Genomic DNA, 15,346 nt, shown 5'->3' on the forward strand with positions numbered 1-15,346 from the left:
AGGCTGGTCCCTTTCCCCAGGGTGGGCTGTGGGAAGGAGCTCAGCTTTGCCCAGCCAGGGTCTCAGGTGGGAGCTGGTTCTTTGGGTCAGCTGCAGTCACCGGCCCCGCTCTGAAGGGACAGGGTGACGGCATCTCCCCCGCCCCGAGCCGCTTCCTTTGCAGCCGAGCCAGCGAGTGCCCGGGCTGCCGGTGCTCATGGAAAAAATAATAATCGCACCCTCTAAATAAAGCGAAACCAGTAACAGATCGAGCTGCATGTTCAATGTTAATGTTACTTACGAGTGCATTTGCCATGAAATTATTGTTAATTATTCATCTCGGCTAATGCTCAGTTACCGTCGATGGCCTTAGAAATTGCAGTGCCGCCTGAGTCACGGCAGAACGCGACATATTACAGCAATAAACGAGATCATATTCTGCCATTTAATGTTATTGTTTAATCAATGGTTGGGGTGTTTTTCCTCTCCTTTATTTGGCTCTTTTCCTCGGGTGTTTTCCTCTGGCCGGGCAGGAAGAGCCAGCAGCCCACGGCGGGCTCTGCCTGCCCAGCCGGATCCTCGCCCCTGCCCTTTGCCACGGTGGCTGCCGCACCAAGCACGTGCTCTTGTCCCCACTCGGCTAATGAGTGCTATTAATGACGATCACATCAGTCGGAAATGGCCCTGACACCTGGTGCGGCTTATGTAGGGAGAGGGATACAGGGAGAGGTTCCCCAGGGGGCTGGAGGGCACCCGTCCTGGCTGGCCCCTTCCCCCGCCACCTCCGAGCTGGTTTGAAAATTTGTGACATGTTTAAATCGCTCCAGCCTGTCGCTGGCAGCCCACGGCCGCAAAGGGCTCTGCCACCCGTGGGTCCCCGGGGACATTCACGCCTCTGGGTGTGCCCGCCTGTGCCCAGCAGCCCATCTAAAATCAAGAATTTATTTTTTTTTTTAAAGCCTGGGATTACAGGGAGATAATGAAGCTGTCCTCCTTGCTCGCCTGCATCCGGTGCCCAGCGAACGCAGTAGGAGTTTTGCTGTTGGCTTGCTGGGTGCAAGGACGAGCCCTTCCCCGGGCAGGGCAGACCCCGTAACACCCCGTGCATCCCAAAAACCACCCACCCGGCCACGGTGCTCCCGCCTCCGGCCGAAGCCATCGCTCGTGCCCAGCTCCAGGAGCTGCTCTGATTTTCGGTGGCTTTTCTCCAGCAGACCTGAGCCTCCGGCCAGTGGTTTGTCACCACGGCTGGTCCAACCCCAGCCCGGAGCTGCCCGTGGGAGCGATGCCTTTCCAGGGGTGATGCAGCCCTTACTCCCTCTCGGCAGTGTTGTGCCCAAGGAGCAGAACAACCGCTTTGGTCATCACTTCTGAGGGACAGAAATTTTTATTCATTGCAAGGATACCCTCAGGACCAGCTAAGCCAGCCTGGCTGGGACGGGCTCGACCTCCAGGCACCGCTGCCGGTTCACAGCCGCTGCGGAGCTGCTTGTCCCTGTCAGCTCTCGAGGACCACAACGTGTCCTACAGCACCCGGGTTTACCCCAAATTCATCAGAACGATGTAACGTGCCTTCCCCGGGACAGGAGAGGCAGAGAGCCCTCGGGCACAGCCCAACTCCGAGGTGCTGCCACCCCCCGCGCTCCTGCGCCGGGGGGACGGAGGAGGAGGAGGAGGAGGAGGAGGGTGCAGGGCAGGTGAGCGGCCCCTGCTTTCCCCCCACAGCTCTAGGGAAGAGCCTCCTCCTCGGGCAGCGTGCCGGGGCTGGAGGCCGTGGGGGGGATGGAGGCCGTGGGGGGTCTGTAGTCCGCCCCGTGGAAAACCTGCCCCTCCGTGCCCGCGGGCTCGGCGTGGGAGAACGCGCAGTCCCGGCTGTGCCGACGGCTCTCCCCGCTGCCGGCCAGGAGGCACTCGCGGCACCGCTTGCCGATCAGGTAGGCGGCCTCGACGAGGCTCAGCACGATGCAGACGCAGGCGGTGACCACCATGAAGAGGGTGAAGATGTTCTTCTCGGTGGGCCGGGAGATGAAGCAGTCCACCACGTTGGGGCAGGGGGGCAGCTCGCACTTCACCAGCCGGGGCAGGGTGTAGTTCCTGTAGAAGCGATAGAAGATGTAGAGGAAGACCACGTCCACGCCGGCCTTGAAGATGAGGCTGAGCAGGTAGGTCCACCACAGTCCCCCCCGCTTCTTCCCGGGGTTGGGGTAGATGCGGCGGCAGTCGTCCCCGCCGGCGGCGCGGTGCCTCTGCTCCTTGGCCTCCCGGTAGGCCACGTGCATGATGACCAGGAGGGATGGACAGGTCACCAGGATGAGCTGCAGGGCCCAGAGGCGGATGTGGGAGACGGGGAAGAAGTGGTCGAAGCAGACGTTGGTGCAGCCCGGCTGCCGTGTGTTGCAGTCAAAGTCCTTATGGTCGTCGCTCCAGACCCGCTCGGCCGCCACCACGTAGACCAGCAGGCGGAAGATGAAGACGAGGGAGAGCCAGATGCGGCCGAAGGCTGTGGAGTACTTGTTGACCCCGCTGAGGAGCCCTTCGAACACCCCCCAGTTCATGGTCCCCCGATCCCGTTAGCTACCCTGGGAAGAGAGGCTAGGTACAGTGACACCAAAGCAGCAGCGAGAGGTCCCCACCGGAGCAGCTGCGTGCCCCGAAGCATGAGCCGTGCTGCCGCCCGGGTGGCCTCGGGGACCGTCTCTGGCCTTTGCTCACACGCAGGGACACGCACCGACACGTGCCCCAGCACAGACCTGGTCTGGGCGACGCGTCTCCGCCGAGCACCGTCCCCCTCTGCGGGGTCCCGGGGACCCGGCAAAGCTTCCTGGTTCTGCCGCGGCAAAAGCATCCTTCAACCACTGCCAGCTACGGTCCGTGCCCTGCTCAGCCCTCCGCCGTCCTGCACCACCCACCCCGTCTCTCGCCCCGTTGCCCAGGTATTTGTTATTAATTTTCCTTACGTTGCCAGGCCTGGCCCAGGCAGATGACAAATACGAGCAGCCGGGGCATGACTCACCCCGCAGCTCTGCGGCTCCACCGCCGCGTCCTCTCCCATCGCTGGAATCTGCCGTCGCCTCCGCTCCCCCACCTGGGCAGCACGGGAGGAGCCCTGCGCCGACCCACGCCGTGCCCATGCGCCGGGGAGGCCACGCCGGGCACGGCACAGCGCGGCGAGCGGACACCGCGGAGCAGAGGCAAAGGGCGAGCTGGGGGGGCTGCACAGCCCCGGGCAACGCCGAGGTGCTGACCCAGGGCTGCAATAACCAGTTCTCATCAGCTCAGACTGATCTCAGCCCGTGCCAGCGCCAGGACCCCGAGCAGCTGGTTTGACCCCGGATTGCATCGTGCCAGATAAACGCGCCCCACGCAGCATGAGGCCACAGCCGAGCGGGACTCCTGGGGCTGCGTTTGGCACCGACTCTCCTTAAACATTTCACCTATCAGTAAAATAACGAGATTCCCCTCGCTGGCAGCGCCCTTGGGGGTGAGCACATCCCGCTGCTCCGCGCAGCCCGGCCCGTGCAACGCGCCTGCTCACGGGGCTGGGGCGGCCGCAGACGCTCCCCGGGCACGTACTTCCCGCGGGAGCTGACAGCTCCTGTCTCGCCGGGGCGATGCCCGGGGACACGCACGCAGGCACCCAGATTTCTCCTTCCCTGTGCACACTTCTGGCAGCAGCCCAGGATGCGCCCATCACCCTGGCATTGGGTCGGGCTCTGCAGCATCTGGCAGACGCACCTTCCCCAGCCCCAGTGCTGCCTTACCAGGGCCAGGGGCTGCAGCGGAGGAGGGTTTTCATGCCACTTACCTGCGGGGCGTCCCTCTGCCGAGGCCGGCACTGCTGCCGGTCAGTGCTTGCCCGCAGCGGGAGCGCATCGCCCGTGCGAGAGGTGCCTGTGCCGCGTGAGTCATCCCTGGGCTCCTGGGAGCGAGGAGGAGATTCCCAGGGGGAAGGGACAGGGTTTGAGGCAGATCCCCACATGTTCCATAGGCTGCCAGATCTCCTGGGGCGAAGGGTTGCGCCGCAGTGCGTGGGGGCCCAATCCTGCTGCGGCACGGGGAAGGGCTGCATCGGCTGCCCCACCGCGGGGAGGAGTGCGTGCTCAGGGTGTCCGCCCCCGGCTGCTGCAGGAATGCCAGGATGCCCACCGCGGCCTGGGGTCCCTCCGTCCCCTCCCTGCGCCCGTCTTTGCTTGCTCAGACCTGCATGGGGTGACGTGGGCGAAGCCCTGGGAGCACCTGCCGAGGCACCGGGAGCTGCTCAGCCGAACACCGAACATAATCCGTTTTACTCAAACTTTGCAGCATGTCAACAACTTGGAGCCCTTATCCCTCCCCGCCTTCTGACGAGTGGGCGACAGTCGATTATTTCACTGGGAATTAATTAACCACTTTTCCTGTGCTGCCCTCTCCTGCAAGCTGGCACAAGTCTCTTCCCCATCACCCCCTCCCCGCTGCCAGAGCCCGGGAGCCTTCCCAAGATGAGCCCCCAGCTCAGAGAACCCCCTCTTTGAGGCCTGGCCCCCAGCTCGCAGGTCTGGGGTGCAGTGGGGAGCACAGAGCAAGGGTGGGGGTCAGATGGGTGGGGGTCCAAGGAGCGGGTGCTGCTGCGTGGGGTGCGAGAGCTCAGGTACGGCTGGAGTCATTTGAGGAGCAAACACACGTTTCATTTGCAATTCCGCTGGGTTTTAGAAAAAAGTAGAGAAACAAATCTAAACAGCTGTAAAGTAAATTACCATTGTTTGCGGATGGCTCCAGGGAAGAGTTCTGCAGTTTGAAATCAAACAAGCTCAGTTTTATTTTTTTTTTTAACACGCCTGCGCGGTGGCTGTGCCGGGAAGGGGGTTCCCGGGGGCTGCGTCCCCCCGTGGGCAGGCGGGGAGGGCACAGAGCAGCACCCATCCCAGCGGGGGGGGGGGAGTGTTCTGCCCCAGGTGCCCCCAGGCTTGCTCGTCACTCGAGGGGCTCTGTCACTTGCTGCTTTCTTAACAAGAAAGCTGCTTTTTTAACCCTCTCTTAACAAAGAGGGTTAAAATCCCCTCTTTTGGGGAGCTGCCAGACGTGATGGGCAGTTCCTGCCGGCGTTGGGCTCCAGGCAGAGCACACCTCTACCCCCCCACAGCACCCGACGGCCCTCCTGGGAGTGCGGGCATGGCCACCGTGACCCGCCTCGTCCCCCGGCCCTGCTTTGATGGCAGGACGAGGTGAGCGGCCACGCAGCTTTCCTCCACGTCCCGCTGGTCAGGACTGTCCGGCTGAGCCGAACCGGAGATCAGCCCCGTCCGCCTGGCAAATACCTGGCAGAGGCACAAAACAAATAAACAGGGAGCGAGAAAAACACAGAGTGAGGTGAAGCAAGAGGCAGGAGCTGCTCTGCTGCCGCCTCTCCCTCCGGAGCAGCAGGCAGGGCTGACACCAGCCAGCGAGCGCCGCGGCAGGTAGCAGCGCTCTGCTCCGCAGCCAGCGGCTCCTGGTGCATCCTCTGCCCTTGGGCTGGCGGGCACCGAGCTCCCGCAGCCAGAGCTGCCGTCCCACCGCTTAAATTTGCTGGAGATTTCAGTTTGCCAGAGGCAGAAGGGAGGGTGCCGAAGGCTGCACCCTCCACCAGCCAAAACCAGCCAGCCCGTGCGGGTCCGTGGCGCTGGGGACGCGGAGGTGTATTAATGGCAGCACTTTATCTTCCAGGAACAAGCCCCATTAGTACATTTTCACTACAACATGAAATATTAATAACACTTTGCATTTATATAGCGTCATTCATCCAGGAGTCACCAGCCAAGCTCCTGACATGAATCAAACAGCACAGCCAGCTCCGGATGAGGCAGGTAAATAGGATTATACCCATTTTTCTGCTGCACACACCGAGGCACGGGGTTTCCTCCAGGGCACTGGTGCTTTGTGCCGATGCCTATCACGGGTGAGACCACGAGCGCTTTTCTGCCCGCCATCGGAGGATGCCACCGCTCTAAAGCTCATGGGGCCGCCTGTCCTGCGTGGGGCATCTCCGTCCAGCCCACCCGCTTTGCAGGGAGTTTTGCTGTCGTCAGACAGAAGTTGCTCTAGAAAAGCAAAACGCTTCCTTGGGCCACTGGCAGTTTGCTTTTTCCTTGAAGGTTTTGGAATGGCAAGAAAAGTTTTTCCACTTCGTAAAATAATAACAACAACAACAACAACAATAATAATAATAATAATATTCAGAGCTTTTTTGGTCCCTTCCTTGACAGATTTTGCAGCTGTGAAGCACAGCAAACCTCGTGCCTGTTACTTCACCCCCCGCAGCATGGCTGGAGGCTGCTCCGCTCCCCAGGAAGCCAAGGGCATTGCTGGGTGATATTGCAAAGCATCTCCCGTCCCTCCGCCAGCAGCTGCAGGTTTAGCTGCCCAACACCACGCAGGTGATGTGTTCCTGCTTTCTCCAGCCCATCTCTAGGATCGGGTGCCTTTGCTGAGGATGCCAGTAGCCAGGGTGGGGTGTGCCGGGTGGCCAGCACGCTTTTGGGGGTTATTGGCTTGGATTACAAATAATAGTCAAGGAAGGAAACGTGGTTTACATTCACGTTGCTGTGAAGAGTGAGCTGTCTGGGTCCTCTCTTTGGAGAAGGACCCCACGGGCACACGGCTGTTCTCCAGGACCATCTGCTGAGCTTCACCAGCCCCAGGACTCGCAGGGTCCCAGCAAACCCCGCTCTCAGGCACCGCAATGCCCAGGCAGGTCCTGAGGTCTCTGCTTCACTTTCAATCAGGTGAAACCACCAGTGACAGCTGGGTTTTCTGCTGAAAAGTTTGATTTTTAAAAAAAAAAGTCCAACTGCGGAAGTTTTGGGGGACATCGCCCAAACACACCTGGCCAGCAGCTGCTGCCGAGCGGCGCTGGCCGGCGCTGAGCTGCTGCCTCCTCCAGCGCTGCAACGTTACAATATCGTGCTGACGGCAGGGAGGGGAGTCGTTGGGCGCAGTTAGGAAACCTGTCAGCCCACAGACAGCCGGGCCCTGACACAACCCGAGGGCTCCTGTGGCATGAAAAAGCAAGCAGAAAACCAGTGGGGAAAGGGCTATTTTCATCTTATTAAAGAGCCTTATATTTAAACCCTCCTTCAGGTCTGTAGCACAAGATGATTGCAAAGGCTTTTACACACTAACTCAGCAGGAATTGCTTCTGCTTTTGGTGCTGTTGCATGCAGATGCTGTTAGCGGGGTGGAATCCCATTATTGATGCTGGATAAATACAGAAAAATAGGCCCTGGGTGAAGTTACAGGGCGGGTGGCGAGTGGCAGGGAAGCACTGTTCGTGCAGACCAGCCGCCCGCTGCTGCCTTTACCCAGCAGCGCTGTTATTCAAAGAAGAAGGCACCTTGTTTGCAGATAATTAAAAAAACCAAACAGATTAGTGAAAACTAAACACACAGAGCAGGCTGGATGTTGGCTAAACCGCTGGGAAAGTCGTGTGAGCGTCCGTCGCTGTTGCAGCCAAACTGACTGCTCCGTGCCTGGTCAGCCCTGGTGCCCCCCTTCCCTGGCCCATGGCTCCCCGCTGTGCTGCGACCTGCACTCGCCCACCCTGGGGCTCACGCGGGCGGTCACGGCCTCCCCACGCTGCCAACGCCTTGGGAGTCTTGCAAAAACCCCAGGGATTTCCTAGGGGACTTCCCACACCTTTTTGGCCTCCACCTCAGGCAGGGTGCGCCGACAAGGGTGGTGAGAGGTCCTGCAGATGCTGGTGGCCGAGGGACACGTGCCACGGGACTGACCTCCTGTCTCCCGGCAGACACGGGAAGAGCCAGCGCAGCCCCAGCACCGCAGCCGGGGGCTCAGCAGGAAGGGAGAGGGGCATGAGGGCTTCAGACCTCGTTTTTAAGGTCCCACAGGGCCCTGGGGAGGTTCTCGCCCACGCAGCGCTGCTGGGGAAGGAGGGAGGCTGCAATTAAAGGGAAGATGGTGAGAAGGCAGCACTGCTGACGAGGCCAGCAGCAATTAAACCGCGCTGCTGGCACAGCAGGGGGTGAGGGCAGTGTGCTAACGAGGAGGGGGCTGCAGCACCCGGGGAGAGCGGCACTGCCTGGTGAAGGCGTCTGGATCCAGCGTCACTGAGCAGACGCTGCAGGGTCCACGGTTCTGCCGTGGCTGGACCGCGGGGCAAGGGGAGCTGCGGCCCAGAGCAGCCACGGGCCGTACCCCACGGCACCGGCCCCCAGCGCAGATGCCTCATGTCGGCATCAACCCCGAGCTGCCCTAAGAGCCGCTGGTATTAATGCTTCCCCTGGCGCAGGTTTCCTTCACGTGGCCCGGACGTGGTTTGCAGATACGCTGGGTCTGTTCAGAAGCTCTGCTATGGCAAGTCCGTATTCAAGGACTGTCTGGATGAGAGCAGACAAACCCTCCGTGGCCCAGCCTTGTAGTGGCCATCTAACATGGCCAGGACCCATTAATCTGCTAATATTTATAAGTGAGACTGCAGGGAGTAACCTCATTTCTGGGGAGAGCTTAATTAATCACGGAATCAAACTGACTCGATGAGATGGTTTGCTACCGAGGAGATAAATTCGCACAGTCAGTGGTGGCTGAGAATGGGGATGAGGTTAGCAGGGACCTAAATCATGGCAGTGGATGGCAGTGAGCAGAGAAGGGACAGGGCACGCCTGTCCTGCGAAACCGTTCTCTGCACTGGGAAGCAAATGAGGGGGGCACAGAGGGGAGATGCTGCTGTGGCACTTTGCCCCTGTGAGGGCAGAGGTAAGAGCGTTCCCAGTCTGTCCAGACCATGTCCCTGCAATGATGGCAAGAGAAGAATGTGGAGGGAAAAATCATAAGCTGGAGGGGACCGTGGGCAGGCACCCAAACCCAGGCGGGGAGGGATCGGGGTCCCGGATGCTCTCAAAGTGGGAGCAGAGTGCAACCCAGCCCTCGGCCCCTGCCGACTGCAGCGAAGGGGCCCGGTTACGTCTGTATTGGGTCTTTTGGCCAAATAATCATCGTCCAAATGACATCTTTGCCCTTGCTGCTGACCTTGTCGGCATTCAAATGGGCGACCCGCAGGTCAAAGTCTTTATATCCTATTACCAGTCTCCTGAGTCATGCCTGTCCCCTGGCAAGTTATATTATTTTGAAATGGCAGCTAAATGGGAAAGAGGTCGTGCTCCCAATACAGCGACAATAGGACATGACAGCACTTTTCTGAGTGATTAAGCCTCAGGTGATGTCGGGGCTACAAGACAAGTGGCTGAAGGCTGAAAGACTTTAATCACGCCGGACATGTCATCGCATCCTCGCGCTCCCTCCTGCCAGGGTGGGCTTTTAGTGCAAAATGGGAGCGATAGGAAAAATAATCAAGCCCAACCCGTGCACTCACCAGTTAGTTATCTGTGCTGCCGGTACCGCTGTTAATAATCAGCCCGAACAGCCTGTTGGCCCTCAAAGACCATTCTGCAATAAATAAGCTCTGATGCCTTAAAATAACTGTCTGGGCCGCCAGAGCAGACGCTAGATGGCATTGGGAGAACGCGCCGTGCGGCGCCGGCCACCTTCCCTGGAACAGTCTGGCAAAGCAGAGCAGAAAACTCAGGATGACGGAGCAGAAAATGTCTCTGCCGGGGAGAGGCTGCCAGCTCACCTTCAGCCTCGCACCAACCTTGCGGCGGGGCAGCTTCCCGAGGATGAGCGTGGCAGAGCTCACAGTGCTTAGCCTCCTTGCTGAGCTAATAAAATAGTTTCTCCAAATATATATATATATATTTTTTTTTAATAAGGAGCTGGGGGCTGGACCCCGCACTGCCGCTCGCTGCTCCCCGGAGCCCAGCTGCCCCTGCCAGCACCAGCGTGGCCGTGCGGGGCTCCGCGGGTGCCTGCTCGGCTGGGTTTGCGTGCACCCGGCCGCCGTGCATGAGGGATGGCTACGAGGAGCTGGGCTTTAAAGTGAGTTCAAAGCTGAATGCTGTTGCTGACCCGTCCCTCTCCTGCCGACACCAGAAACGTGCCAGCTCCCTTCACACGTGGAAAGGAAGATTTTTCTCCTGCAGACTGGACACGTGCTTTCCTGGCCACCAACAGACAGAGGGGTCCGAGGGGGAGCAGGGAAACATCTGACGTGGGGACTTGGGGGCTGCATCCCCACAGCCAGGCAGAGGCTTCAGGCACCACGGGAAGGCGGCTGAGGATTAACCCTGGAGAGCGCAGGGGCCGGGCAGGTTTGCAGAAAGCAGAGCAGCAGCAGCAGGGGCTAAGATGCCCCAACGCACCCCAACTCGGTGTCTTGGTAACCCCAAAAAGGCAGACCCTACCTGCCACCCACCATCCCTGGCCGTGGGATGGTTTGCCTCCAGAGGCCTCTGCCAGGGACAGGCTCAGCATCCCAGCTCCGGCATTGCGCCCCAGGGCAGCGCTGGCAGCCGTAGCCTCCAGCCAGCTCGGGGCTGTGACAGCAACAGGGCCTCTGCACCGCGATGGCTGAGCTGTCAACCCCTGAGCCGGGGGGATGCCCCGGGCCAGTCCCCTCCACACTGCAGATCTCGCCCGTGGGATCGATCCCTGCACGTGCCCCTCACAGCCCGGTGGGACCCACCCGCCCCACTGCCATCCCGGGGGCTGGCACGTCCCTCTGCCTCCCCGGGCACAGCCTGCTGGTAGGCGAGGGCAAACTGGTGTCACTGGACCCACTCTGGGGGGGACACCGTCCCCCAGCAGTGCCCGCGCAAGCCCCTTCAAGTCCAGAGTGAGGGGGAGCACCGTCGGCCCTGCGGCAGCCCCCGGACCGTGCTGTTCAGCTGGGTGCTTCCTGGCCATTCCCACCAGCTATGTCTCCCGTGTCCTGATCAACCCCTCCCTCCAGATCAGCCTTCCAAGATCTGTTGTCTGTCCATCCACCCCTCTGCATCTCGCTCACCCCCTCGCCTGGGTGCATCGGCATCCCTAGGGCTGGTGCGGACGGGCCCCTCCCGGGAACAAGCCTGGGGATAGTCTCAGTGGGGCGGCATGCTCACCCCCCGGACCCGCGACACCGGCTTGGAGCCAGAAACTGTTTGCAGCAGCTGGGATCAGTCGGGCTCTTTCCTCTTTCGCCTGCTCCCCATCACCCCTCAGCCTCCTCCCGCTCCGCAGGGACAGCGTCTCCTTCCCCCAAATCACCTCCCACATCCCCACTGAGACTTTTGCGCTTTGTCTCCTAAATGCTGCATCGTGCAGGCAGTCCAACAGCCACAATACATCTCTTGATTGCGGCTCGCTCCCTCCAGCCAGCCCCGGCCTCGCAGCCTGCATCTCCCCTCTGCGCTGTCGGCGGCAGACGCCACGGCACTGCCGCAGCCCACCCGCTCCTACCCCAAGAGCCTCCAGCCCTCTGCAAAACGGCACGGCTTGACTTCGTGTCACTCTGCTTGTGCAGGGGAGAGCTGCTGGGGTGATGCTACAGTTTCTGGGGCTGCTCTCCTGCCCCTGCCCCCCGTCCCTGTTCTCCCTGCCCGAGCAGGGTAACACACAGCAGAGCCAAAACTCAAACACCCTCACAGGCACCTCTGCCACAGAGCTCAGCTTTTTTTGAAGATCTCTGCCCAGGCAGCCTGACATTACAGCATTCTTCCAAAGGCTAAAAACTTGCTTACACCCTAAGAAAAATCCTACATTAAAAACAACCCCTCGCCTCCCCCTTAATTTGCTTGTGCCGCTCCTGGGGACTCTGGGCAGCAAATGTGTGAACTGAACTCTGAAAAGGGCCCAGACTTGGCTCAAAGCAAGAGATTTCGCATCATCGTGTCTTAAAATGTCAGCACTTTAATTAGCTGCCATCTGAAGCTGGAGCGGGTCTGCCTGGAAAACAGCTAGCAAACTGTTCTGCCCCTCTCTGTTTTCAGTTCAGGTTGAGAAATTTGTTCAAGCTGACCTTTTCCCTCCCAGACCCAAAAAAAGTTCCCAATCCATAATGGCATTTCCTAAAAATAGGACAAAACAGCCCCCCAAAATACCAACCAGCTGTAGGCGCGATGTGGTGCTCAGCTAAACTGCATCACGCCAACGCAGGGAGGAGCCGCGCGCCAGAGACTTCAGCAGTGAGATTCCTGGCCTGGGAGAGACGAGGCGACGCTCCCGGGCTCCCGCGGCTGTCGCGTGCCCCGGCATCTCTCCAGGGCTCCCACCACGTTTCATCGCCTCTTCATTAACCCGGAAGGCTCCACAACATCCATTAGGTGCCCGTCTGGGACGCGCAGCAAACACAATGGGACGCTTAATGAGCTGGAGATTCAGCCACTGCATCAGCCTGCTGGGCTGGGAGCTGCGGCTGCCGGCGCCTGGCGCAGCGGGGACGGCTGCACGGTGCTCCTCACGCACGCTGCCACCGTCCCCGGAGAGGCAGGGACAGGCTGGCACGGCAAACCAAGCGAGCAGGGTGAGGTTTGGGGGATGCAGGGTGCTTTTAAGGGGAAGATGGTCCCTGCCATCACCCACTGGGCCTGTTCTCGGGACCCAGGCTCTCCTGGCATCTCCCTTGAACAGCACCTAGCACCTCTCTAACCCTCAACGAGCTGGACCTGAGCACAGGGATGACACGGAGGTGATCAGCACCATCCCCCAGCCCCCAGGAGCCCCCAACCTGCTGCCGGAGGCGATGGAGCTGCAGGGCATCACCCCCTGCAAGCAACCTCCTGAGGCAACGCAGGCTTCCCTGCTGTTCTTCTACCTCCAACCCCATTTGCCGTTACCACCGGTGTCAGGGTTTTCCGTTTCATCTCCTTCCGACACTGCTGCCAGGTCCCCTTCATCCAAAAGGAAAAACCCCAGCTAAAGTTATCTCAGATCAAGGTGTCACCTGCTCAGAGTTTTCTAGTGCATCATTTAAATCTCCAGTCTCACCTACCCTTCTCATTTTATTTTTTGTACCTGTAAGGCTGCCGGAGTCATAACTTACACTCCAGGATAATTTCTTGCTCTAAAGGATACAGTGAATTTCTTCACAATTTGCTGACCACCCGAGAACGCTTCTCCAGGTGGGTTACACTGGGTAATTACAGGATTTCAGCTGCTGGAGATGGAGGTTTGAGCCTCCTTATGCTCTGTGTGTGTTAAATTAATCAAAGCAAAGCCAGAGGATGCACCTGAAAAAACACAGGAAAGTAGGAGGCCACGATGCCCCACCGCAGCTGCCGGTTTTGGAAATCTTGGCGCCACACCACCTCAAAGGGCTCCGGTGCCCCAGACAAGGCTGTCTCCAGCACGACATCTAAGAGCAGAAGCCACCAAAAGCCAGGGACTGCTGTCAGGAAGGACCATGCAAGCATCCACCATCGCGATGGCTGGGCACTGCGAAGGGCTCAGGGATATTGCTTTTGGGTCTGAACTTGACCTGGAGCCCAGTGAGCATCTTCTGGGAGATCGGCTGGTGCTGCGCAGGCCACCGGCACAGCCCGGCACCGCGGGCCCTCTGCCCTCTCGAAATGGCAGAGCAGCAGTTGGTCCCCTTTGCAGAGCAAGGGAAAGCTCGAGCCAGAGAAATACCTTCCTCAGAGCCTAATAATTCTTCAGCACGTCAGAGGAAGAAGAGCGGGATCAAAAGCATCCTCCCTGCCTCCCCGCTCATTGACGGAGAGCCTGGAGTCCCGGCTTCGCGGTGCTCTGGCTTTGGTGGAGTTCAACACTCATCTGCGGCGTGGCATGCAATTACGGCTCGAAAAAAGAAGGGGCAGATCGCCCCGGGCGTGGGAAGAATAAGAGCCAGCCGCCTTTCATCCACACCCCACCGTCCGCCGCCTGCCGCTCGCTATTCTTATCCCTCCTAATCAAGGCGAAGCGTTTCCTCCTCCTGCAATTGAAGCCTGGAGCCCCGGCATCGCGTGGGCGGCGTGGGGAACCGTCCGGCTGCGCCGGGCGAGGGACAGAGCTGCTCCCGGCCCCACGCTGCGGGCCGTGACCCTGCAAAGATGGCTTTCAAGCACAGAGACCGTCTTGTGGAGATTGATATTTATGTATATATATACGTACAGCTCCGCCGCTTCTCGCACGCGGAGGAAGGTCAGCCTTGGTTCACGCCTGATGTGAGAAATGCTGTAGCTCAGATGATGGCGGGCAGCGGAGGGACCGTTCATGCACCTGCGTTGGTGCCAAACAGAGGTTGTGCCCTAGGGAAGAGGGGAAAAGGGGCTCTAGGAGGAAACTTTGGTCATTGGGATTTAAAAATCCCCTTGTGTTCGCATGAGAGAGACCCTGACTCTTTTCTGCTTGGGCAACTTTGCCCTAAACTCTCGTCCTTGTGAGAAAAACAAGATCCCATGAGTTATGATGGCAAGTGGTCACTCAGGGCTTGTGCCCCGCTGCCCTGGAAGAAGGTGGAGGTTGCTACTAGCACCATCCATGAGTAGAAAGCAGAGCTGCCTTGGTGGCAAGAAAAAAAGACTCCCCAAGAGCCGGTGTCCGTTCAGCCCCCACGGCAAAGGCTGCTGCCCAGGCCAGACAGCGTAACGCAAGTCCAGCAAGCGCTTGAAGAAGGTAACTGGGTCCCTCTGTACTTATGTGAAGCCAAATCAGCAGAGCTATCCCAGGGACCAAGAACATTTGAGGAGCAACCAAGGAGACACCAAACTCACCTGGTGATGCTCACAGCTCCCATCTGCTACAAGAAGACTTTCCTCACGCAGCAGACGGGCACGGCTGATGCTTCCAGGCTGCCTTTGCCACTCGTCTGACTTGGCTGTCTCCAGTTCTTAGAAACCGCTCCAGCAATTAACCAAACCCAAGGTTTCTGGAGATGCTGGAAGAGCACACCAGGGCGCACCGGGCAGGTCTCCAAGAGGAGGCTCTGAACACGTCCAGCTCCCCATGCCCTCAGGAGCAGAGCCAAGCCGGGACTGCAGCCCCCAAACAGCCCCAGGGCTGGAGGGACCCCAACAGAGTTGACCTGCTCCACCACCATGTCAGGCCCTCGCCTCTCCCCCAGCCCGGCTCTGGGCAGCCTCCCCTCCCGCTCCCACAGCTTTGTCTGAACTCGTCACCGCAAGGATCTCATCACTGAAACCGCCAGTGCCGGGGCGAAGGACAAACCGCCTGCTCCCTGCCAACCCCCCACCACTTCAGGTGGAGCGGGACCCCACCTCTGGTCTCCCGCACGGCAGGCAGCCCAGCCCACCGTAGCTGCGGCCCGGATCACGGGCTGCCGGCCATGTGTTGTTAATTGGCTGGGAGAGGCATCGTTATTCCCAGGTTCCTTCCTAGCACGTTCTTCATGTCGATAGAGCTGCAGGAAACCAGCTTCATTATCTTGAAGGATCCAGGAGCTCTTCCCAGATGTCAAACGCAGAAGCAGCCCCGAGAGCTCTTGCAGAGAAACAGAAGTCCAGTAAAAGTTCACTCCTTACTTTACTCCCAGGGAAATTCTCGACAGTGACCCCGGCGA

General features: G+C 59.5%; 1 protein-coding gene across 2 annotated transcripts in view; it reads right to left on the minus strand.

Annotated features, from left to right (window-relative positions):
• Nucleotides 1-425: 425 nt before the first annotated feature.
• LOC142092783 (gap junction beta-5 protein-like) overlaps nt 426-15,346 on the minus strand; it is a 109,627-nt gene continuing 94,706 nt past the window's right edge. For both annotated transcript variants that reach the window (XM_075173220.1, XM_075173222.1), the window contains one exon: nt 426-2,558. In XM_075173220.1, the coding sequence (XP_075029321.1) occupies nt 1,707-2,534 (828 nt within the window). In that variant the 5' untranslated portion in view covers nt 2,535-2,558 and the 3' untranslated portion in view covers nt 426-1,706. The remainder of the gene's footprint in view (nt 2,559-15,346) is intronic.

This window comes from Calonectris borealis, chromosome 25 (genome assembly GCF_964195595.1).
Source record: "Calonectris borealis chromosome 25, bCalBor7.hap1.2, whole genome shotgun sequence".
Taxonomy (NCBI): domain Eukaryota; kingdom Metazoa; phylum Chordata; class Aves; order Procellariiformes; family Procellariidae; genus Calonectris; species Calonectris borealis.